We start from the raw sequence: 25,393 nt of genomic DNA on the forward strand, positions 1-25,393 counted from the left end.
CCTCCAGTTCCTTTATAATGTGGTCATTTTTCTCCTGTTGCTTTCAGATTTTTCTCTTTATCTTTGATTTTTTTCAGTTTGATTATGTGCCTTGGTATAGACATTTTTGGTTCCATGTATATCTCTTTGTGGATATACTCACTTTGTTCATATATTATTTATATGATTTCATTTAGTTATCTCTATCAGTGTTCTCCTGTAACTCACTCAGCTTCTTTAATTAATTTGATTGTTTTAGTCAAGCAATTAGTAAATCTCCATTTACTTTAATTTGGTTACTGAAAATTTATTTTCTTCCTTTGATTGCATCATTTTTCCTTGATTCTTCACCTTTATTTATTTTTTGGTTGTGCTGGGGATCAAACCTAGATAAATGCATACTAGGCAAGCACTTTATCACTGAACTACCCTGCCTCCCTCCAGCCCCAGATTCTTCTTGTCATGTGTATGGTTTTATTACTGTCTACAGATCTGATAAAACCATACATTTTCTGAATCTCAAGGAGCAATGCAGGCTATAGGAGGATGATTTCCCTTTTTGATCTGTTCCTAGCTATCTCAGACACCTTGGCTTTGCCAGTTCTTTAACATTTTCTATGAGAAGAGATGAAAACTGGCCCTTGGTTGTAAGGCTGTGGACAAAACTCCATTCACTTTTTTCCTTCCCTTGTGGGGGAAGGGTCTCAGTTATGCACCTTTTTTCAATCTTTCAGAATAGTTTTGGCAGTTAAAAAGATACCTACAGATTTTCCCTTGTTCCTAGCTGTACCAGGCTCTATTAGTCTTTCAGTGTGAAACATGAGGTGAGATAGAAACTGGATCTTTGGGGGACATACTAAAAATTTGGGAATAAAGTGCACGTCACTAATATCCCCTTTCTCTAATGTGAAAAGGTCTTCACTTTTCCTCTATCTTGCAGAGCAGTGTCACTGTAGGAGGATCCTTACTCCTTCTCTTTTATTCCTAGCTGTTCCAGGTGTCTGGACTTAGTTATCCTTTCAGCACTCAGTATCAGTCAAGATAGATGCACCTTCAGATGGTGCACTGAGCGATTTCTCACAACATTCCATTTTCTTTTCTTCCTTCCTAGAGAAAAACCCTTGGTTTTGTGCCCTTTCTCAGTATATCAGAGTAGGAGGACACCTGCCCCTTATCTTTTGTTCCTACCTATCCCAGATACCCCAGCTCTACCATTCTTTCAGTCTTGAGAAACACAAAGTCCAGGAGGCTGGCTGGCCTGGTATACCCTGCACTCTCTCCTCCCTTCTTCCCATACTCGCTTCTTCCTTGTTCCCCAAGGAAGAAGTCAAAGGCCTCTAGGTTGTGAACTAACTTGCTTTGTGAGACAGGCTTACATGGGCTAATTAAACTTGTTCTTCTTGAGGCTGGGTGTGGTGGCGCACACTTGTAATCCCAGCATTTGGGAGGCAGAGACAGGAGGATCGCGGTTCACAGAAAGCCTTAGCTACTTAGTGAGGACCTTTGCTACTCAATAAGACCCTGTTTAAAAAAACTAAAAAGAATAAAAAAAAATAGGGATGTGGGTGTATCTTGGAGATACAATGCCCCTGAGTTCCATCCCCAGTATTGCCAAAAAACCAAAATACAACACACTTGCTCTTCCTGCCTGTATTAGCACAACTTTTCTCATCTTTATGCTTGTCTATTTTCATATTTCTTGGTAGGATCAAGAGAAATAATTCAATAGCAAACTTAATGTTATTCATTCTTAGAAGGAACTGAACCTTTGCTCTGGATAGAGATGAATACAAACCTGTAAGAATAGACAAAGTTGTGGTCTTTCCTGCCCCATTATGTCCCAGAAGAACAGTGATCTGTCCCTCATATATATCCAAAGACAAATTGTTTACTGCTGCTTTGCCACTGAATTCCTGTTAGATGAAACAAAAATGTGGCAATATAACAATCACTTATAAAAGCTAAACACAACCACCATCCTTCAAGTAAATACATTTTATCACTAAACTCATTTAGCCAATAAGGAATGATGCTATAGACAAGGAACAATATTTTTAAGTGCATTAATTTTAGAAGAGTGAAATTAGACCCTTCTTTACAATACATACAGAAATCACCTCAAATTTAAATTTAAGTCCTGAAACAATAAAATCCTAGGGGAAAAACATAAGAGAAAGCTTCCTTGAGATTCAAATCAGGAATTTTTTTTTAGTAACTCTGAAAGTATAGATGACAAAAGCAAAACCAGATGCACGGGGACTGCATCAAATTAAAAAACTTTTGTACAAGCCAGGTGTGATGGCACACACAACTGTAATCTTAGTACTTAAGAGGCTGAGAAAGGAGGATTATAGGCTCAAGGCCAGCTTCAGTACATGGTAAGGCCCTCAGCAATTTAGTGAGACTCTGTTTCAAAATAATAAAATAGGGATGGGATATAGCTCAAAGGTAGAATGTCCCAGGTTCAATCCCCAGGTTCCCAGTACTTGAGAGGCTAAAACAGGAGGATCATAGGTTTGAGACCATCTTCCCCAACTTAGATGCTCAGCGACTCAGGAAAACTCTTTCAGTAAGTCCATGAATAAATAAATAAATAAATAAATAAATAAATAAATAAATAAATAAGGGTGGTGGTGTAGCTTGGAGTAGAATGCCCCTGGGCATTCTATACTCATATCACTCACACACACACACACACACACACACACACACACACACACACACAGAAAGAGACATCAAGAGACAGACAAACACAGAGAGAGAGAGAAGAGAGAAGAGAGAAGAGGGAAGAGGGAAGAGGGAAGAGGGAAGAGGGAAGAAAGAAGAGAGAAGAGAGAAGAGAGAGAGCGAGCACACCAGTCCATGGGGAAAGGATCAAAATAGATGTTTTTCTAAAGAAGAAACCAAAATGGCAATCAGTTATATTAAAAACCTAGTCAAAATCACTAATCACCAGAACAGTTCAAATCAAAGCCATGAGGAGATATAACTTCATAACTGTTAGAATGGCTAATATCAACAAAACAAAAACTAACCAACCAATGTTGGCAAGATTGTGGAGAAATTAGAAGTCAGAATGTATAGTGGTGTAGTCATTATGGAAAGTAGTTTTCAGGTTTCTTAAAAGTTAAAAATATAGAAGATATAGAGAAAATTAATTTGTAGAAAAATGGAATTAGATCCCTCCCTCTCACCCTGCACAAGAGTCAACTCAAGATGGATCAAAGATCTGAAAATTAGACTAGAGATTTTAAAGTTCCTAGAGGAGGGCATAGGTCCAACACTCCAACATATAGACACTGGTAGATACTTTCTTAATAAGACCCCCCAAGGCTCAGGGAATTAAATCAAAAATTAATAAATGGGATGGCATTAAACTAAAAAGTTTCTGTTCATCAAAGGAAACCATCAAGAATCTAAAGAGAAAACTACAGAATGGGAGAAGATCTTTGCAAGCCATCCCTATGATAGAGGACTAATATCTAGAATACACAAAGAACTTAAAAGACACTAACAAAAACCAATGAAAATGGGATTTATTTTTAAAATAAGACTCTTCACAAAAATAGAAATACAAATGGCCAATAAATGCATGAAAAAATGTTCAGCATCAATAGCAATCAGGGAGATGCAAATCAAAACTATGGTGAGAATACATCTAACCTCAAACAGACAGGCAATTATCATAAAGTCAAACAACAATAAATGTTGAAGAGGAGACTTCCGGGAAGATGGCGACCGAGAAAAGCGAGGCTTAAGAGCCCCACTAACAACCAATCTCCAGTACCACAAAATCAGCGCCTTTCATAGCCAGAAAACACCATCACTAGAGAAACAAAAAAATCACCAGGCTCCAGAGAGAAAGCGGACTGAGAACAGGGCTCAGAGCCACAGAGGAGATACACCAGCCTCACGCCTGAGGACGCGGCAGCAGCGCCATACTGCTGGCGGCAGCGGCGAATTCATCAGATGGCTATAGCAAGCCGAGGTGAGCTGCTGTGGAACAGCCAGGCGGGATTTTTCAGCACCGGGAACATCTAAAGCTCCCAGTGGCTGATCTCAGCACACGCTGCAAGGACTCAGAGTGGAATTCAAAACCAAGAAGAAATAAGCCAGCCTCACGGCCGAGGGCGTAGCAGCGGCGCCATATTGCCATCAGCAGCAGAGGCAGCAGCAGAGAATTCACCGAGTCCAGTACAGCTACATCTGCGAACTCAAGAACAGTGAGTCAAATTGCAGGCCACAGAGGAGAAATCCCAGTACTGTACTTCCTGGGACTTGACCCAGTGGGGGAGTGGCGGTGGCAGAGATATCACACCATAGGAGAACGTGCAACCTGGCACCCCCTATAGTCTAAAGCAGCCTCTATCGACTCTCTGGGTCGGAGACTCTGTGATACAACCCAGTAAAGGAGTAGTGGGGTCTGAGATACTACAGACTTGAGATCCAGAGCACCTTAAGTGAAGTCATAGTGACCCAAGGGAAGAACCCAGAGAAGGCACAAACTTCCTAAATCATGGGAAAGAGGGATAACACTGGAGCAATGAATGCCCACAACCCCACAACATCAGAACCTGATAAAACAGAAAATCAGAGATTTCTAGAAGAGTTCCTATTTCACCACATCCTCTCCAACATTTTTTAAATTAATTAATTAATTTATTTTTTATTGGTGCACTGTATTCATACATCATAGTGAGATACAAACTTTTGTAGACATACATGCACATATTGCCCAGTTAGCCCCTACCCGATCCCCACCCCATTCCCTCCCCATCCCTCCTTCCCATGCTTGGCTTAGTGGTTGACATCTAGTTTTATAGCAATTTATCCAATATTAATGATGATAATCTCACAAAAGAGTTTCATTTGTCTGATACCAAGCTTTTGATGACTAAAAGATAACAGTTCAATATTTCTTTTTGCTTTCTTACCAGAGAATATTTTTTTCTTTTTTTTTAGGTGAAGCTATCATACATTTATTTATTTATTTTTCAGAAAAAAATCTATCCTGATATGGAATATGGACTCTAGATACCCAAAACAATCTCGAAGAAGAACAAAGCTAGAAGATGTATATTTTCTGATTTCAAACCATATAAAGCTACAATAATTGAAACAGTGTAGTACTGTTATAAAGGCAGATATATAAACCATTGGAGTTAAATAAAAGCTTAGAGATAAATTCTTCCATATATTGTCAAGTTATTTTTGACAAGGTTTCCATAAACATTTGGTGGAGGAAATAATAATCTTTTAACTAAATATTGTTGAAAAATAATAATTACATGAAAAAGAATAAAATTGGACCCTTACCTAACACCATACACAAATATTAACTCAAAATAGATAAAAGACCTAAATATAAATCTTAAGACTATAAACTTTTAGAAGAAAATCTGGGTCATAAAACCTCACAACACTGAAATTGGCAGTGATTTCTTGGATATGATTTCAATGGCACAGGCAACAGAAGAGTATACAAACTCCCTAAAAAATAAAAAAAATTGTATATCCAAAGACAATGTAAACAGAGTTAAGAGTTACTGATAGAATGGGATAAAATATTTCCACATGCTATATCTGAAGGTATATTAATATTCCAACTAGAAATCCTAAAAATAGCAACAATAAAAGCAAACAATACAATTTAGAGATAGGTAAAAGGCTAACATAAATAATGAATCTCCAAAGATAACCAATATTAGTTGTCTGTTGAATGGAAAATCTTATTTCTCGGGTTCTGGTGTGTGTTACCTATTTCTTCTTTGTAGTTAATCTCTTTGAGTATTTTCTCTAGCACTGGTTTTGAAGACATAAATTCCTTCAGTTTCTGTTTGTCATGGAAGCTTCTTATTTCCCCATCTAATTTGATAGAAAGTTTTGCTGGGTAGGAAATTTTTGGCTGGAAGTTGTTTTCTTTCAGAGTTTGGAATATGTTACTCCAAGTCCTTCTGGCTCTCATGACTTGGTTTGGGAAGTCTGGAGTGATTCTAATTGGTTTGCCTCTGAATGTCACTTGGCCCTTTGTTTTTGTTGCCTTTAGGATTCTCTGCTTGGCTTCCACAGTGGTCATTTTGGCAATTATGTGGCATGGGGATCCTCTTCTCTGATCCTCTCTAACAGGAGTTCTATAAGTTTCCTGGACCTGTGTATCGAGCTCTTGCTCTATGTTTGGAAAATTTTCGGCTATTATTTCCTTGAAAAGATTGTTAATCCCTTTGGTTTCACCTTCTTTTCTCTCCTCTATTCCAATTATTCTTAGGTTAGCTCTCTTAAAATGGGCCCATATTTCTTCAAAGTCAGATTCCTGCTCTCGGATTTTTTTTTCTAAATTAGAAACTATGCGTTCATTTTTTGAATGATCATCTTCTAGGAGCGAGATCCTATTCTCCAGGTGGTCTAATCTGTTGTTTGTACTTTGAATTGAGGCCTTTACTTCATTAATTGCATCCTTTATCTCTTTTTGGCTCTCTCTGAATTCTTTTTAAAACACCTCTATTATTTCTACAGTTATTTTCCTGATTTGATCTTCTATAAATCTCTGAATTTCTGTTTTATCGGGTTCTGATGTTGTGGGGTTGTGGGCATTCATTGCTCCATTGTTATTCCTCTTTCCCATGATTTCGGAAGTTTGTGCCTTCTCTGGGTTCTTCCCTAGGTCACTACGACTTCACTTAAGGTGCTGTGATCTCGAGTCTGTGGTATCTCAGTCCCCACTACTCCTTTACTTGGTTGTATCGCAGAGTCTCAGACCCAGGGAGTCAATCGAGGCTGCTTCAGACCATGGGGTGTGCCAGGTTGGGCGTTCTCCTATGGTGTGATATCTCTGACACCACCACTCCCCCACTGGGTCAAGTCCATGGGAGTACAGTACTGGGATTTCTCCTCTAGGGGCCGCAATTTGACTCACTGTTGAGTGCGCAGATGGAGCTGTCATGGACTCGGTGAATTTGCTGCTGCTGCCGCCGGTAGCAATATGGCGCCGCTGCCACGCCCTCGGCCGTGAGGCTGGCGTATTTCTTTTCTGTTTTTGAACTCCACTCTGAGTCCCTGCAGGGTGCGCTGAGCCCAGCCCCTGTGAGCTTTAGCTGTTCCCTGTGCTGAGAAATCTGCCGAATCCCGCCCAGCTGTTCTGCAGCGGCTCACCTTGGCTCTCTGTCCGCCGCTCCTCTCTGGAGTTTGGTGGGCTGTTGAGTGCGTTGGTCTGGTGCCGTCCGGTGAACTCGCCGCTGCCGCCAGCAGTAAAGTGCTGCTGCCGCGTTCTTGAGCGTGAGGCCGACGTATCTCCTCTCTGGTTTCTGGGCTCCGTTATGAGTTCCCTTCCTCTCTGGAGCCTGGTGCTGCAAGGCAAAATGGCGCCCGCCGCTTCATGCCATGGCTCTGGCTGCAGCACTGCGATCTGGTTTCTGATGTCTCATTTTTCCAGCCCTCTTTTCTCTGTCCTTTAAAATTACATTTTTTGTTTCTCTGCTGATGGTGTTTTCTGGCTATGAAAGGCGCTGATTTTGTGGTAATAGAGATTGGTTGTTAGTGGGGCTCGTCAGCCCCGTTTTGCTCCGTCGCCATCTTCCCAGAAGTCCCTCTATTGACATTTTGAACTAAAGAATTTTTTGTTGTTGTGGAGGTCTCTCCTGCACCTTGTAGGATATTCTACAGTATTTGTCTCTACTTCCCAAATTACAGTAGTATTCCTTTTCACACCTTGCTCCTCCCCCTTGTTGTGACAACCAAAATATCTCTAGATTTTGTTAAATGTCCTATGGGAGAACATCATCACAGTTGAAAACCAATGACCTAGGCAAGCTAATTTTCTCCCATTAACTCAACTATATACCATACTATATTCAACATACATACTATACAAATGCCATGTTATAATTTGTTTCAGTTTCTCTCTCTTAAGCTAAGGTTCTCCATCTATAAATACTTATATTTAAACACTTAACAACATCTCAAATTCATTATATTTAAAAATTTAAAATGTCTACATTAAACTATTCTTCAATATATCTAAACTCATAATTATCCTCTGAAAATATGCTCCTCATCTATACTAACTCACAAATTTATCTAGATGTGCAAACAAACCAGAAACCCAAATATAATCCTACACCTTTCCATCGCAATAAGTTACCAATGGAACTAATTAACATGGGCCAGGAGAGGTGGTGGTTCTATAAGATTTTTTTGAATGCTCACTATATGTCAGACATTTTTCTATCTAATAATGTTATACCTAGTAATGGTCATACATAGTCCCTGCTTTACTGAAGTCTTTGTAAAGGAAAATGAGACAAAATATAAAAATACATAAAAGTGATTGTAGATTATGATTGATATAATGAATGAAATGAAGGGCCTAAAATGAAACATGTGATGGTGTTACATGTAAAACAATTTTTTTTTAATGGCCACCAGGCAACAAAGAATAGTGATTCCAAAGAGATGAAAAAAAAAGTCTCACGATTTCCCTAGCATCCTACCTAAACAGAGTTTCAAAGCCATGACACAGGAGCAAATCAGGCAGAATATATCAGCTGTCTGAGTTCAAGAGATGAAGCAGAGATTCCAGTGAGGCTGAAGAAACTAGAGATCACAGGACCCAATACTGAAGACAACAAGATTGTATACATAGAAAATGAACACTGAAGATGTAGATCAGGTCTCCCTGTAAAGCATTCACGTAAGAACTAGTCATCCAGAGGCTGGAGAAAGAACCACTGGAGGATTAGAGGGAATAGTCCTTAATGCTGCCAGTGGATTAGGAAAGGTGCTTATTATGCTCATCAGGCTGGAAAATTTCAAGATTAATAGGGCACTGGGTAGATTATAAAGAAGGATCTTGCCTCAAATATAAGGAATAATTAGCCATAGATTAAGTAAAGCTGACATGAAAGAATTAAACTATTTCCAAGTAATCTAATTGTTTCTAAAATTAAAGACCAAGAATATTTAATGGAATAGAGAATAACCCACCACATCCTAGTATCCCTAAAAGTACAGATTTAAGAGGTCCAAACTTCCTCCAAGGAAAAATTATAATAAAACTGAAAAGAACCAGTGATGAATATTTTGAAAGATGCCAGAAAAAATGACATTATATGTAGGGAAAAAAGATAAGGACTAAAGAAGATTCTTCATCAGAAATAATGTATATGAAAAGACAGTGGAGCAACATCTTTAACCTAAAATTCTATATCCAATGAAAATATTTGAAAATGAAGAGGAAATAGAGTCTACTTAGGACAGAAAAGATGAGTCAACCACCAGAAGGTCAGTAGTGTGACACTCCCCACACACACCTAAATGCCACTATTGCATCATTTATTTTATTTATGTAAATTACAAAATAAAATATCACTTGCTACCAAGCCCATCAGAGAGAGAAATAAATGCATAATGGTGATGCAAATAAGACAGTATTTATAATGATAAACTTATATATTTACATGTGCTTATTAATCACAGTTCCAACCAAGCTCTCTCTCTTAGATCAGAACTATTATCAATTAGGGCTCAAATTAAGAATCTCTTTTGTTTTCTTGGAATGACCAGTTATAAACAATTCCAGTGATCACTATATGGCTTTCAATTCCTGTGGAAAAAAGAGATTTTTGAAACATTACCTTATGCAAATGTTTGATCTGGATACCTGGCACCAAATTAGTAGTAGTTTCAGAGTCAAAATCGCTGTTTTGAGTTTGCTCTTGGACTTTGATTTCTTCCTTTTTCTTCCCATTTTTTGGTTTGCCAAACCAATATGAGCGCTACAAAGAAAGCCAAGATGTAATTACCAAAATAAACATTAAGAAACAAAGCACTCTATCTGAACAGACCTATAACAGGTAAAGTGATTTAATCAATGATCAATAACTTTCCTATAAAATACACGACTTGGCTGGGCATGGTGGCGCACGCTTGTAATCCCTGCCCTTGGGAGGCAGAGACAGGAGGATCTCACAGGTTCCAAGCCAGCCTCGCTGGCTTAAGAGACTGTTTCCAAATAAAAATATATATTAAAAAATAGATCTGAAAGTGTAGCCCAGAGGTAGAAGGGTTTCCAGGAACCCCAGTACCGCACACACACACACAAAAACACACAACTTGAGGTTTTATTGGTGAATTATTGGTGAGCAATTTTCATTCTATGATGAGATCAGCATAATCCTAACATCAAATCAAGACAGAGACACCAGGGGGAAGGAAAACTATAGAAAGAGATTTTTTAAGATCTCTAATGAATATAGATGTAGAAAAATCTTCAAACAAGTACTACAAACTGAATCCAGTAGGATATTTTAAATAATCTAAATAATTAAAACAATTATACTTCATTACAAAGTTGTATGTGTTCCAGGGATGCAAGACTATATAAATGAATCAATGTAATAAACCACAATAACAGAACAAAAGGAAAAATGACATATGATTATTTCAATTGATTCATAATAAAATATAGTCAGAAAATTAGAAATACAAGAGAACTTTCTTAAATGATTAAAGGCACCAAAGAACTACAGCAATATATGCATACCCATGTTCATAGCAGCACAATTTGCAATAGCCAAACTATGGACCCAACCTAGGTGCCCATTAACAGATGAATAGATTACAAAATCATGGGAAATACAATGGAATTCTACTCAGCAATAAAGAAAAATAATATAACAATTTGCAAAAAAAATGAAAGAACCTAGAGAACATTCTGTTAAGTGAGATTAGCCAATCACAGAGAGTGAAGTGTCGTATGTTTTCTTTAATATGTGCAGGACAGGGAGTAATTGGGATACAAGAGAAACTCCAAATGATGAGGAGAAGCCTCAGCGAAGCCAGGAGGAGATCTAAGGGCAGAGGTGGAGGAAGACTTAGGTTCATTAATAGAAATACTACCACAGACTATGTGTATACATGTGAATATATACCAGCATCAATCTGGGTACTCTGTATTGGGATGGAGGGGAATGAGAATGGGGGTCAACCAAGAGCATGTTCATGTATGCCATTGTCAACATGATTTACATTATAGTGTGAAACTATAATGCACCAATAAAAGCACAAGAAATAAAAGATAAAAGATAATGGGGAATGAAAAAAAGCAAACAATATCAAATGTTGAGAAGAAAATAATGATCAAGGACATTTATGAAAAATTAAAAAATATTCTTAGCTAACATAATACTAAATGATGTGAGAATAAAAGACTTCCCCCCCAAATCAGGACAAAGACAAGGATATCTGCTTTCACCATTGTACAAGTTTTAATCAGAGTAACGAGTAAAGAAAAAATAAAAAGAAAGGCATGTGAACTGAAAAAAAGGAGGCAAAACTATCTATATTTAAAGCTGATATGATCCTACCATTGAAAAAAAAATCTAGCCAGGCATGGTGGCACATGCCTGAAATATCAGTACTTGTGAGGCAGAGATAAGGGGAGAACAGATTTGAGGCTAGCTTCGGCAACTTAGGGAGACCCTTAGCAACTTAACAAGACCCTGTTTCAAAAATAAAAAAGGGCTGGGGTTGTAGCTCAGAGGTAAAATATCCCTGTGTTCACTCCCTGGTAACACACACACACACACACACACACACACAAACCAAAAAAGAATCCAGAGTCCATCTACCCTCCCACATACCCATATACCACACCACTGGAGCTAATACATTTAGTAAAGATGTAGTATGTAAGATCAACATATAAAAATCAGTTGTGTTTATTTTTGCCAGCAATGAACTATCCAGAAAAAAATTAGCAATTCTATTTTTGAAATAACATACAATAAGAATAATATACTTGAGATTAAAGTTAAACCTTAAAACCTTTGTAAAAGAACTTAAAGACCAAAATAAATAAAATTAATGGATTTGAAGATTTAATATATATAATATGACAATAATACTTAAGCCAGTAACCACAGTGAAATCCCTATCAATATTCAATGGTCATTTTTACAAAAATTGAAAAGCAGATCCTCAACTTATATCAAAGTACAAAGATCCCTTTATAACCAAAGTAGTTTGAAACTAAAGAACAAAGCTGGATGACTCAGATATCAAAACTTAATATATGACTATAGCAAACAAGATAGTGTCATACCAGAATAAGGATAATGGAATAAAATTGAGGGTTAAGAAATAAACCCATACATCTGCCCAGGTGATTGTCAAAGGTGACAAAATCATCCAATAGGAGAATGAAGAGTCTTTTCAAAGAGTGGTGCTGGGACATCATCCATATATATGTATGAAAGAATAAAGGTGAACAGCGACCTTATACCACATATCAAAATGAATCAATAATCTAAATACAAGAGCTAAAATTATCAAACTCTTAGAATAACACAGGAGAGTTAATTTTCATGACCCTGGAATTCACAACTGTTTCTTAGAAATGATATTGGATTTATATATATATATATATATATATATATACATATATATATATATGTATATATATATGCAACAAAAATATATATAATATATATATATAATATATATACAACATATATACTGCATATCTATTTGCATATATATGCAACAAAAATATATAAACTGATTTCATAAAAATTAAGAATTTTATATGCTAAAAGATACTATGAATGTTGAAAAAATAACCTATAGAATGAGGGAGAATACTTGAAAATTGTGTATCTATTAGGAGCCTAGAATACAGGATATATCAAATAAACTTAATAGGCCTAGGATTTGAAAAGATGTTTCTTTAAATAAGGTATATGAATGGCCAAAAGCATATAAAACGATTACAACATGATTAGTTATAATGGATATCAATTAAATACCACAACTAGATACTACTTTATACCCACAAACATAACTATAATGAAGAAAAAAGAAAAAGTGCTAATGAAGATGTAAAAAACTGGAATCTGGCACCTCATATGGAAGACAAAATGATATAGTCTGAGAATTCTTCAAAAGATTTAACACAGAATTTCCATAAGAACTAGAAGAATTTCTATAAGAACTTGCTATCTAATAAAAAGAACTGAAAACAGACAAATACTTGTATAAAAATATTCATAACAGCACTATTTGCAACAGACAAAAGATAAAAATGTAATCTCCTCCAATGGAGAAAAAAATACTGGTGCAAACTACACTATGGATAAACCTAAAAAGATACCAAATAAAAGAAGACACAAATGGTCAATTATTATATGATTGTATTTACATGAAATATCTTAAATAGGTTAAGTTCATAAGAAAGAAAGAAAATTAGTTGTTACCAGTGGTTTGAAATAGAAAAAATGGGGTGGGGAGGTTTCATTGGTCAGGGTTTTATATTGGGGAAATGAAAATATATGGGACTAGAGATGAATACTGCACACTGAATGGACTAACTACCATTGATTTCATTCACTTTATAATGGTTAGCTTTATGTTGTTTGAATTTCACCCCAACTAAAATTTTTTAAATTTAAATTTATTAGTACATTGTATTTATACATCATAATGGGGTAAAAAACTTGTGTAGACATACATGCACACATCACTGAGCCAGGCCTTACCCAGTCCCCACCTCCCTCCCTTCCCATCCCTCCCTCCCATGCTTGGTTTAGTGGTTGACTTAGATATGAATAAGTACATCATGCGCTTTAAAGCATTTCCCTCTCCCCGTCTCCCATCCCCACAGTTAGGCTGCCTTATTTGCTCCTCTATAGGATCTCCTTTTTCACCTCGAGTTCCTCCTATGACCACATTCACCCTAGCTTTCACATATTAGGGATGGCATCTGATTCCTTACTTTTTGTGACTAATCTCTCTTAGCATAATGTCCTCAAGATCCATCCATTTCCCTGAAAATACCGCAATTGTATGCTTTTTAATGGCTGAGTAAAATTCCATTGTGTACATATCCCACAGTTTTGTAATCCATTCATCTGTTGATGGACAACTTGGCTGGTTCCATCGTTTGGCTATGGTGAATTGTGCAGCTATGAACATAGATACACATGCATTAGTTTGATAGTTCGGTTTCCTTTCTTTTGGGTAGATACCCAGAAATGTTATTGCTGGATTGAATGGATTGATTTGTTCCCATTCTTCTGAGGATTCTCCATACTGTTTTCCAGAGTGGCTGCAATAATTTGCAATCCCACCAACAATATCTTAGAGTTCCCACTTCCCCACATCCTCGTCAGCATCTGTTGTTGTTTGTGTTTTGAATGATTGCCATTCTAGTTGGAGTTAGGTAAAATTTCAGTGTGGGTTGGATTTGCATCTCTCTGGTTGCCAGTGATGTTGAGCATTTTTTCATGCATTTATTGGCCATTTGAATTTCTTCTTTCATGAAGTGTCTATTTAGTTCACTTGCCCATTTTTTGATTGGATGATTTTTTTAGTGTTGAGTTTCTTGAGTTCTCTAGTTGCACCTATGTTTGGAGCATAAATGTTGATTATTGTTATTTCCTCTTGTATTGTTCTTTTTACCAGTAAAAAATGATTTTGTCTCTTCTAATAAGCTTGGGCTTGAAGACTAACTTGTCTGATATCATAGTTGCTACTTCTGCTTGCCTTTGAGTTCCATTGACATGGACGACCTTGCTCCAGCCCTTTACCTTAAGTTTGTTTCTATCTTTACTTGTAAGGTGTATTTCTTGCAAGCAGCAGATAGATGGGTTCTGTTTTTTTTTAATCCGTTTTGCCAATTTATGTCTTTTTATTGGAGAATTAAGGCCATTTATATTCAGTGTGATTATTGAGAGATGATTTTTAATTCCTAACATGTTAAGATTTTCTGTTTGAAATGTTTGTTATTTTTTACTTAGTTATCTTCTGGATGGAAGTTCTTGCTTCTCTGGTTCTGGTGTGTATTACTTATTTCTTCTTTGTAGTTAATCTCTTTGAGTATTTTCTCTAGAATTGGTTTTAAAGACAAATTCCTTCAGCTTCTGTTTGTCATGGAAGCTTCTTATTTCCCCATCTAATTTTAAAGATAGTTTTGCTGGGTAGGAAATTTTTGGCTGGAAGTTGTTTTATTTCAGAGTTTGGAATATGTTACTCCATGCCCTTCTGGCTTTCATGACTTGGTTTGGGAAGTCTGGAGTGATTCTAATTGGTTTGCCTCTGAATGTCACTTGTCCTTTTATTTTTGTTGCCTTTAAGATTCTCTCTTTGGCTTCTACATTGGTCATTTTGTGGCATGGGAACCTTATTATGTGGCATGGGAAACCTTTTCTTGGATCTTGTCTAAAGGGAGTTCTATATGTTTCCTGAACCTGTGTATTGACTATGTTTGGAAAATTTTTTGCTATTACTTTGAAGAGATTGCTGTCCCTTTGGTTTCATCTTCTTTTCCCTCCTCTATGCCGATAATTCTTAGGTTAGCTCTCTTAAGAAAGGCCATATTTCTTCAATATCCAATTACTGTTGATGAATTGTTTTTTTCTCTGTTATAAACCATGTGTTCATTTTTGGAATGATCATATTCTAAGGAATAAGATTCTATTCTCCATATGGTCTAATCAACTGTTTATAGTTTCAATTGATGCCTTTACTTCAATGATGTATCCTTTATTTCTTTCAGACTCTCTCTAAATTCTTTTCTAAAATTCTGAATTATTTCTACAGTTACGTTCCTGATTTGATCTTCTGGAAATTTCTGCATTTCTGTGTAATCAGGTTCTGTTATTGTGAAGTTGTTGGAGCTCATTGCTCTGTTGTTACTCTTTCCCATGATTTCCAAAGTTTGTACCTGTTGCTTATGGTAGATTTCTTTCAGTCTCTAGGTGTCAGCTGGTATATTCAAGGGCAAGTTGTGATCAAAAGTGAAGGTTGAGTAAGGAGGGAAGAATGGGAGTAAATGGAAGAATAGGGTAAGGTCAGATAGGGTCGAATAGTATGAGTATATGAGCTTTTTAAAGTAGTATATACTAGAGATTAGAAATAGTATCAATGTAGAATTCTGGTAACCAATGTATAGTTTCTGGTATAGTGATACGAATTGGATTCAATACAAGATTAGGGAGTGGATAAAAAGAAGAGAAAAGATAGAAGAAAGATAGAGAGGAGAGAGTAGATTTGTACAAGGGAAGAAGCTTGGGAAAGGATTTGGTATGAGGGTTAAAACATGACAAAAACAAAGCAAAATAAAAATCATAAAAACAAAACAAAATAAAAAACCCTCAAATCCCTCTCAAAAAAAGCAAAAAAAACCCCAAAAAACCAATTATGTATAAACACACACACACACAAAATGAAAAAAACCCAAACAATCTCACCAATGAATTGATGAAAAACTACAAACAAATTCAGCAGTCTCTCTCTATGTAGATACTGATAGCTACAGTGACCTTTCCCTCTGTGAGTATGGTTCTCTGAGTCTTCTCAGTCTATGCAGATGGACAATATCAATGGGGTTGGAATTAATATTGAGTGAAGGTCACCCTCCACACTTTCCACAGACTTAAGAGTCTAGGTCTCTCCCTGTCTCTGTTGGCAGCATATGCCTCTGAGACCAAACTCAATACAGGGGTCTCAGTTCTACACAGCTAGAGCTGGGCTATTCTAACTTTTCCCTGTTCCCCACAACTGGGATGCCTGTGATGTTTCCAGCAATCCTATTCACTGGGTTTAGAGTTAAGCATAAGATTCCCCAGATACTTTCCACTGGTCTGAGCCTGAGTCTGTCTGGGCTTCTGATATGATCAATAGCAGATCCCACTCTCACCTTCTCTGGATTCTTCTCCAGTTTTTCAGGACTTTATTTATTGTGCTCTGGATCTCTATGGGGGGTGTGGTAATCTCTGCTGCCACCACTCCTTCCTTGCATTGTATTGCCAAGTCTCAGACCCAGGGAGTTTGTCGCAGCTGTGCCAGACTCTGAGGCTGCTGGGCTTGAGGGTTCCTTCAGGGAACTACGATTAGGGTGTAGTAATTTCTGCCACCCCTATTCCTGCTCTGCATTGAATGGGTAGAACTCAGACCCAGAGAGTTTATCAAAGCTGGTTGAGTCCCTGAAGGTACAATGCTGGGATTTCTCCTATAGGGGCTCCCATTTCACTTACAATTGTAGTGGCACTTGGCTGGTGCTTCCACTGAAGCTTTCATGGGCTTGGTTAACTCACCGGCTTGCTGACAATATTGTGTCACTGCCACGCCCTCAGCAGTGAGGCTGGTGTATCTCCTCTCTGGTTTGAGCTCTGCTCTGAATCCTTGGAGACCATGATAGGCTTGGCCACTGAAATTTTCAGCTTGTCTTCGCGCTGAAATAACTGCTGAATTACATCTGCCCAGACTGCAACTGGTCACGTCAGCTCCTTTTCTTATCCTCCCTGGAGTTTGGTTCTGTGAGGCATTGTGGCATTTGCACAAAGGCCACTGCCATAGTGGGCTACTTTCATTTATGCTTCTCTGGTTGTTCTAGTCTTTTTTTTTCTGTCTCTTGTATTTATAGCTTTTATTTCTCTATTGATAGTATTTTCTGACTCTGTAAGGTGTTATTTTTGCCACTATGGAAATCGAGTGTCAGCAGTGCTGATAGAAGCTGCTTTACTCGGTCACCATCTTCCTTCCCAACTAAAAATTTTTGAGTGTGAAAAAAATGAAGGGAGTTTTCTAAGAACTTGAAAATATTTGGCTTGGTTTACTTAGTGAGATGGAGAAAGTTAAAAGTATATTTTCAAGAATTATATTTTGCAGCAAAATTATCTACAATTTTAAAGTGGAGTGTTCAAGATATAAGGACAAAAATTCTTGAAAAACAAAATCACAACCCATTTATTTTTATCACACTTAGTCATTATATCTTCTTTGTACCATAAATTACCTAGTAATAGTAAGGAAGTGAGAAGGGTAAGATACAGGTGCTTTCCTACCCTTAGGAAAATGGTAAAACCATTGGAATGAAGTAAGTAGTAAAATCTCAAATATGGAAAGTACTCAATCTTCTCCTCCCTAAGCTCTAAGATACCATCACACAGGAATTTAGATGTGAACTCCTTTTGCAGACTTTTAGGTTTACTAATCCACTTGTATCAATTGGCTGCAGGATGGTTACAGTACTCACAATTCTAATGTAAGGGATTCATATCTTTAAATATTGGGCATCTTCATATGCAAGACATGGCTAGCAATTCAATATGGATGGTATTTAGATGAGAATGATCCTGCACTTGACCTTGTAATTTGATTATGGATATTACTAAATAGGTCCATAAGGAGTATGGCCTTTTGCAACACCCCAGCAACATCAAAACTCACCATAAGGAAAAAGAACCATGGTTGGGGCACGCCATCCTGTCCAGGAAAAACAGTTTCCATATACCAGGTAACAAGGCCATATAAGAAAGCATCTAGTAAAAGCATTTCCATCATGTAGCCAAAGATGAGGTTATCCTCAAGAGTGGCTGGTGTCCAAATGTTATGCCACTTAGCCCCAATCTCTGAAATAAAAAGGAGATATTATTCATAGATAAAAGCTCTGCGTTTGAAAATAACAAAGAAGAAAGTTTGCTACTCTAAATTTTGCCATTGTGAATTTTCTATCTGCTAATAATGTTTAGTATTTAGTTCATTAGGAAAATAATAAAATATATAATAATAATATTCCTTCTTTCCTTCAAAACTTCCAAAATTAAATAGAAATGATTAAAACAAATAAATGAAACAAAAATAAGAAAAAAAGGATGAGGGAAAATGAAGATCTATTAGATTCTATTTCTCTACTCTTCTTAGACTAAATTACCATTGAAATAATCATGAGAATATACAAATTTTGAAAAATATTTAAGCCAGGAGTGGTGGTGCATGTTGCGTCCCTAAGGCTCCGTCCTGCAGAGCCCCAGGAAAGAAGACACAAATGCCGAATCTGTTGATGATGCTTCCTCTTTAATGCTTCCCCTTCAATGCTTCCCCTTTAATGCGCACAGCAGGCAAATATATATCAGTCTCATAACCCCTCCCTCATCAGTCCACCAACCCCAAGCTTCCCACAGCTAGGGCATGCATATTTCTAACCCTCTCATAGGCGGGCTGGTGATGCACGAGGCGCTGCATCACTGATCATCCGTAGGGCGCCTAATAGGGCTCACTGTGCAGGCTCAGGGCACCACCAGCCTCGTGAGCCTCATGACTTGGCAACATGCCTAGGCGCCATCTTGAGCCACCGCCCCATCCCAGTCTAGCCGATTGGGCCCCAACAGGTGCACACATTGTAATCATAGCATTTGGGGGGCTGAAACAGGAGGATCGCAGTTTGCGAACAGCCCCAGCTACTTAGTGAGGTCCTTTCCAACTCAGTGAGACCCGGTTTCAAAATAAAGACTAAAAAATAGGGTTGGGGGGGGGGTTTAGCCCGGAAGTAGAATGCCCCTGGGTTGCATCCCCAGTACCACACACACAAAAAAATTAAAAGCACTAGAGATGGATGCTGACTGCTGAGAAGAGAAAAAATAATTTTGCTTTATAGCACTGATGGAAAGAAAAAAAAGAAAGTTACAAAAGAAGATAAGTAAGCCTTTTCTTCCTCTTCTATCTACAGAGGGTAGCACAACAGGAAAAGCATTAGGGCTTGCAGTAAACTCCTAGTTCAAAGAGACAAGACATAAAAATGATAGTGGCCCATGAAACTCATCCACCTTTCAATTTTGTCTCTTTTCTATAGATAATCACTTTGAGAAGACCATTCATGAGCACTAAGGTCTCTCAAAGCTAAAAGATCATAATCTGAGAAAAAAGTATTTAGCACAATTTAAAAAGATTATCAAGACTGGGGTGTGGTGGTACATGCTTGTAATCCCAGCATTTGGGAGGCTGAGATAGGAGGATCAGGGTTTGTGGACAGCCTCAGCTACTTAGTGAGGCCCTTTGCAATTCAGTGAGACCCTGTTTCAAAATAAAGAATAAAAAATAGGGCTGGGGGGGGGTAGCTTGGAGGCCCCTGGGTTTCATCCTCTGACCCGCAAAAAAAAAAAAAAAAAAAAATCAAAATGAAAAATCTTGATAGTCAATGAACAGTAAATTAGGAAAAGAAAAAAGGGGCAGAATACACACTTCAGGAAGTCTTTTCTAACTTGAGAAGTTCTTCCACCCTAAACACAACAGGAGTTCCTGAAAGATAAAATTTGTAATATAGAAAACAAGTAGTAACTAAATAATGTAAAGCAAACATGATAAAAATAAGTTAACTAGAAAATAGTATATGACCTGTTCCAGAATAAACCAATGGAAATGTCACATCTAGATACATTAGTGTGGATTTTAATGCTTCATGTAAAAAGTAAGACCTATACAAATATTCATAAATAACTCTCAAATGTGAGATTTATTTCAGTACTCATTGGGAGATTTTTATTCACAGATAAAAAATTAAATACCCTTAATAAACAGACAAAAATTCCCACTAAATCCCCATAAGATTTTTCATAGAGTTTTACAAACTTCTCTCTTCCCCAAATAAAAAAAGGGAAAATAAATTGGAGAGAACAAGCATATGGGTCTTAGGTTTCCCTGTCTTCGGAATATTCTAGGGAAAGGTTCAGGTGGGATCAATTAGAAATAGCCGGCACTATGGTAGTGGCCTTAGTATTGATCAAGTGGGATAAATAGAACTCAAGTAGTACTCCTCTTTGCTCCATATATATATATATATATATATATATATATATATATATATATATATATATATATATATATATAATTTAAGAAAACATATACTTTATTTTTTATTGTTGCATTGTACTCATACATCATCTTTGGATAAAAAAAAACTTGTGTAGACATACATGCACGCATCACCCAGTTAGCCCCTACCCAACCCCCATCCCATTCCCTCCTCATACCTCCTTCCACTTGCTTGGCTTAGTAGTTGACATCTATATGTTTGTTTATGTACATCCTGTGCTTTAGAGAGTTTCCTTCTTTCCCCCCTCCCATACCTTCAGTTAGGTTGTCTTATTTGCTCCTCTATAGGATCCTTTTCATCTAGAGTTCCTTCTATGACCCATTTCTCCTTAACTTTCACATATTAGGGAAAGTATCTGATTTCTTATTTTTTGTGTGTGACTGACTAATCTCACTTAGCATAATGTCTTCCAGTTCCATCCATTTCCCTGAGAATGATGTAATTGTATTTTTATGGCTGAGTAAAATTCCATTGTGTACATATCCCACAGTTTTGTAATCCATTCATCTGTTGATGGGCATTTTGGCTGGTTCCATAGTTTGGCAATGATGAATTGTGTAGCTATAAACATAGATACGCATGCATTGGTTTGGTAGTTTGGTTTCATTTCTTTTGGGTAGATACCCAGAAGTGGTATTGCTGGATCAAATATTAAATTTTTTAGTATACTTGCCCATTTTTAATTGGATTTTTTTTGTCTTTAATAAATTTTACATTAGTTTATTTAGATATTTAAATGTAGAGCAGTCGTCTTGACTGAGGTTCTTGATAGTTTCCTTTGCTGAACAGAAGCTTTTCTGATTTGCCTTTTAGTTTCTTGTGCCTTTGGGGTCTTGTTGGGAAAGTTTTTATCTGTGCCTGTGTGTTGCAGTGTTAGACCTATGCCTTCTTCAAGTATTTTGAAAGTGGTGTTTAGAAGTTATAGAAATTTACAAGTGTTTGTGAAGGCCAAAAAAAGCACAGAGAGGCCAGTGGATAGCAGAGTAATGGATAGAATAGGCTTTGGAAAGTGATCATGAATATGGTGTCCAAAAGATGAGGTATCAATATGTTGTGTCACTGGATCATACATAACCAGGTCACGTTTCAGTTAGTAGGGTCCATTATAGCAGCTCAATAGCTAGATACTCTGCTACACAGGCAAAATATCCAGAGGATACCATATACATTTAAGGCCTCATTTCCTCCTGCCATAAGAGATCTCATAAATTCTCAACCTCCCCCATTTAATCTTGAAAAAAAAAAAAGAAGTGAGGTGTCTGAAAGACTGACTTATTCAAAAGAATCTAAATAAACTACTGGATCAAATTTATATTACATTTAGTTTCTTTACCCCAACAGTAAATAGTTTGGAGGAATATTCCTTGTAGAAAAAAAGAAGCTAAACTTGCTTTTTGTGAGATATTAGAGTAATGCATTATTTGAAAAGATATAGAATAACTCATGTACTGTTGGTGAGAGAATAAAATGGCATACTCTTTTTAAGTCACTGTAAATATGAATAAAAATTAAGCCATAAATAACTTCTGGGACAACCTTTTTTTTTTTTGTACTGAGGATTGAACCCAGGGACATTCTACCTCTGAAATATACCCCTAGTCATTTTTTAAAATTTTGAGATAGGGTCTTGATAAATTGCCAAGTAGTGATATTAGAGACATGATACACCACACCTGGCACAAGAGCATTTTGATAGTTTAGCTTCTTTTCGTTTTTTTCTTTTCTTTCTTTCTTTTTTTTTTTTTTTTTTGAGACAGGGCCTTTCTATGTTGTCCAGGTATGTCTAAAACTCCTAGGCTAGAGTGATCCTCCCACCTCAGTCTCCCAAGTAGCTGGGATTATAGGTGTGGGCCACTGCACCCAGCTTATCTTAACACTTTTATAACTAAGTATTTTCCAACTAATTCATATACTAATACAGATAATAGTATATGCACACAACTACATTTATATGGTATCTAACAGGACATCCATGCATGGGTTTTCTTATAGTTAATACAAAAAAACTGGGAAACACCTACACACATGGGCAGTGAACTAGTTCATTAATTACATTGATTTGTTATTTTAATACGCTTTTAGTGAAATATTCAAAACAACTCTGTAAAAAAAAGAAGCATATCTTTATATGAGAAGAGGTCCAAGATATATTATTAAGGGAATAAAGCAAAGTGTAGAAAGAATTGCTAAAATGATTTTTTTTTTCAGGAGTGGGGATTAAATCCAGGGGCATTCTACCTCTGAGCCACACCCCCAGCCTGATTTTATTTCTTATTTGGAAATAGGGTCTCACTAAGTTGCTGAGGCTGGCTTTGAACCTGCAATCCTTTTGTCTCAGCCTCCTCCTAGGATTACAAATGTGCTCCACTATGCCCAGCTCTAAAATGATTCTGAGAGTCTTCATAGGTTTTATTGTGGAGAGATGGGGATATTTTGACTTTATACACTTCTGATTTTTTCACAGTTCACATGATTGCATTTATAATAAATAAAGCTGGGAAAAATTAACATAACATTTTCTTACCTTTTACATCCCCCCCATACACACTGCCCCAAGTCACCTTTCTAAGAACAGAATCAGGAAGCTTAAAGTTGTAATTCTGACACTCACCTTTTAGTTCCAATTTGATCAGAAGATTAATCCCCAGAGCCAAAGCTACATTTGAGCTGAGACATGCAGCCACCTTGTTAGTGAGTGGTATCCTCCCATAATGTTGAGCAATGAAGTTGAATGGAAAGAAACTGGCAAAAAACACAAGGTTTCCAGCAGAAGCAGCCAAATGGGCTGCAAGAAAAGAGGACATTATCAAGTCAGTTTAACACAATCTGAAAAATAACAAATTACAACTAACTTTATATGTCAATAAGATATTAAGCTGCAATCTCTGAGAAAGGAATTTGTATCACTAGTGCCTATACTCCATAGTGTGTACTCAGTAAGTATGTTTTGAGATTAGTAAGCTGGGAGAGTGGAGGGAAGCAGAAAAATCTTACTTTCTTCACAGCCTGGAGTCAAGGCAGTGAGAGAATAGCTAACTGGAGAGGTGGAAGACAGGGAGAATCCACCGAGGCAAACACTGCACAGCCAGCGACTTAGAGGGGCTCTGACATTCTAGATTTGGAACAGGAAACTGGAGTTTGTTCATCCCTAACTGGTAGCATGGCTCCAGGGCAGGTGTGGGCTGTGGCATCGGTGGTAGAAGTAGAGTAACAGGGAGAAAGAAGAGATAAAGCTGATAAGCTTACTTCACAAACAGCTGAAGGGAAAAAAAAGTCAAACTGAGTTAAGCTGGAAAAGAAGCTGCAAAACTTTGGTGAACAAGAAGTGCCTGGCCTATCAATTTGCTGGAGGAAAACTGCAGCAGGAAGCCACTTTACAGAGACCATGCCTAAGCCTGCAGCTCTGGAAAGAATTCTATCTCTACAGTTTCATCTTGCCTTGAGATAACAGCAAATATTGTCATAGAAAATTCCTTTGAAGAGGGCTCTGAGTCACCTGTGTAGTGGGATCACTGCAAGCTGAAGGCTGTGGACACCTCTCCACCCCATCCTGCCATGGAAGTGGGGTGCAGCGGAGTACAGAGGAGACACGGTCAGAATGCACACCTCTATGGTCACCTCAGTGGCCAGTGGCTGCTACACAGTCCAGATGTGGCCTGTCATGTCAGCTGGGCATGCCACACCCCTCAGAAGCAGCTGACCACTGCACATACTTTACAGTGTTCATCTCTGCCCAAGAACCAGAGGTGGGCTGCAGCTTCACCTGCCCAAAACTGTGGGACACCTCCAACCTTTCCCACTGGGACACCACTCTGCCACTGCAGTGGGCTACTGTGTCCTATAGACTCGAAAGTCCATGTGAGTAAGCTCCTACTTGCTTTGATTGCTTTGGGTGTGTGAAGCATTTCTACAGTGGGGCACATAAGGCCGCAATATCAACCATGGAGAGACTTGACCACTAGGTCACAGACAATTAGGGGACATTTCCTCTGCCTGGACCTACCAATGCATGGCTGGAGCCTCCAGAGGTTGGTGGAATAAAGGCTATAGAGATATATACCTTGACCTATGTTCTATGTAGGTTTTGAAGCAGAAAGCGGAACTAGATGGGGATAAAACTAAATATACAGCTTCCAACACAGCAGAGAGGCAGCAGATGTAGTTGCCTCACACCTAGAAAAACTTAGAAGACAAGCCATGGAGGCATGGGCATTTACAATGCAGACCTGAAGGAATCCAAGTCTGGAGGCCTAATAAATCATTCCATCTCATACTTGAGAATATCATACAGAGTACAGCCAACCTCAGAAAATAAGTAGACAATATGTTTTATATGTAGAAGCTAGAGAGATAATCAGAAATAAGGGCAACATCAGATAGACGAGTAGAGACTCCAGGGGACTGACTAAGGGGGATTAGGGAAGGGAGACAAAGTTAAAAAGAATGTAATAGTTGAAATAATGCTATGCATGTATACAAAACTACCAATTCCAATAAAAGACCTTCCCGGGGGAGGGGAGGGACCAAGTGGGGAAGGCACCAAGAGTTGTGCGCATGTATTTTTCTGACACTCTGTACTCCAATATGACATTAAATTATAATGCATCAAATGAAGATAAATACATAAATAAAATCACTCCATCTCAAAGAGCTCATAAAGAATTAAATTATTTTTATTTCACTGAGATTATCTTTGTTGATTTGTGTGTTTCCCCATTATTTGATACTGAACACCTTAATACAATTTCTTTTTTCTTTTTATTTTTGGTG

General features: G+C 37.6%; 1 protein-coding gene across 1 annotated transcript in view; it reads right to left on the reverse strand.

Annotated features, from left to right (window-relative positions):
* Nucleotides 1-25,393, reverse strand: part of LOC308268826 (phospholipid-transporting ATPase ABCA3-like) — a gene marked incomplete at both ends in the record, with an annotated part of 196,849 nt that overhangs the window by 135,433 nt on the left and 36,023 nt on the right. The window contains 4 exons of the mRNA XM_080703930.1: nt 1,775-1,892; nt 9,609-9,749; nt 18,202-18,383; nt 23,235-23,408. Of these exons, the coding sequence (XP_080560056.1) occupies nt 1,775-1,892; nt 9,609-9,749; nt 18,202-18,383; nt 23,235-23,408 (615 nt within the window). The remainder of the gene's footprint in view (nt 1-1,774; nt 1,893-9,608; nt 9,750-18,201; nt 18,384-23,234; nt 23,409-25,393) is intronic.

Source organism: Muscardinus avellanarius (genome assembly GCF_963383645.1).
Source record: "Muscardinus avellanarius genome assembly, chromosome: 10".
Taxonomy (NCBI): Eukaryota; Metazoa; Chordata; class Mammalia; order Rodentia; family Gliridae; genus Muscardinus; species Muscardinus avellanarius.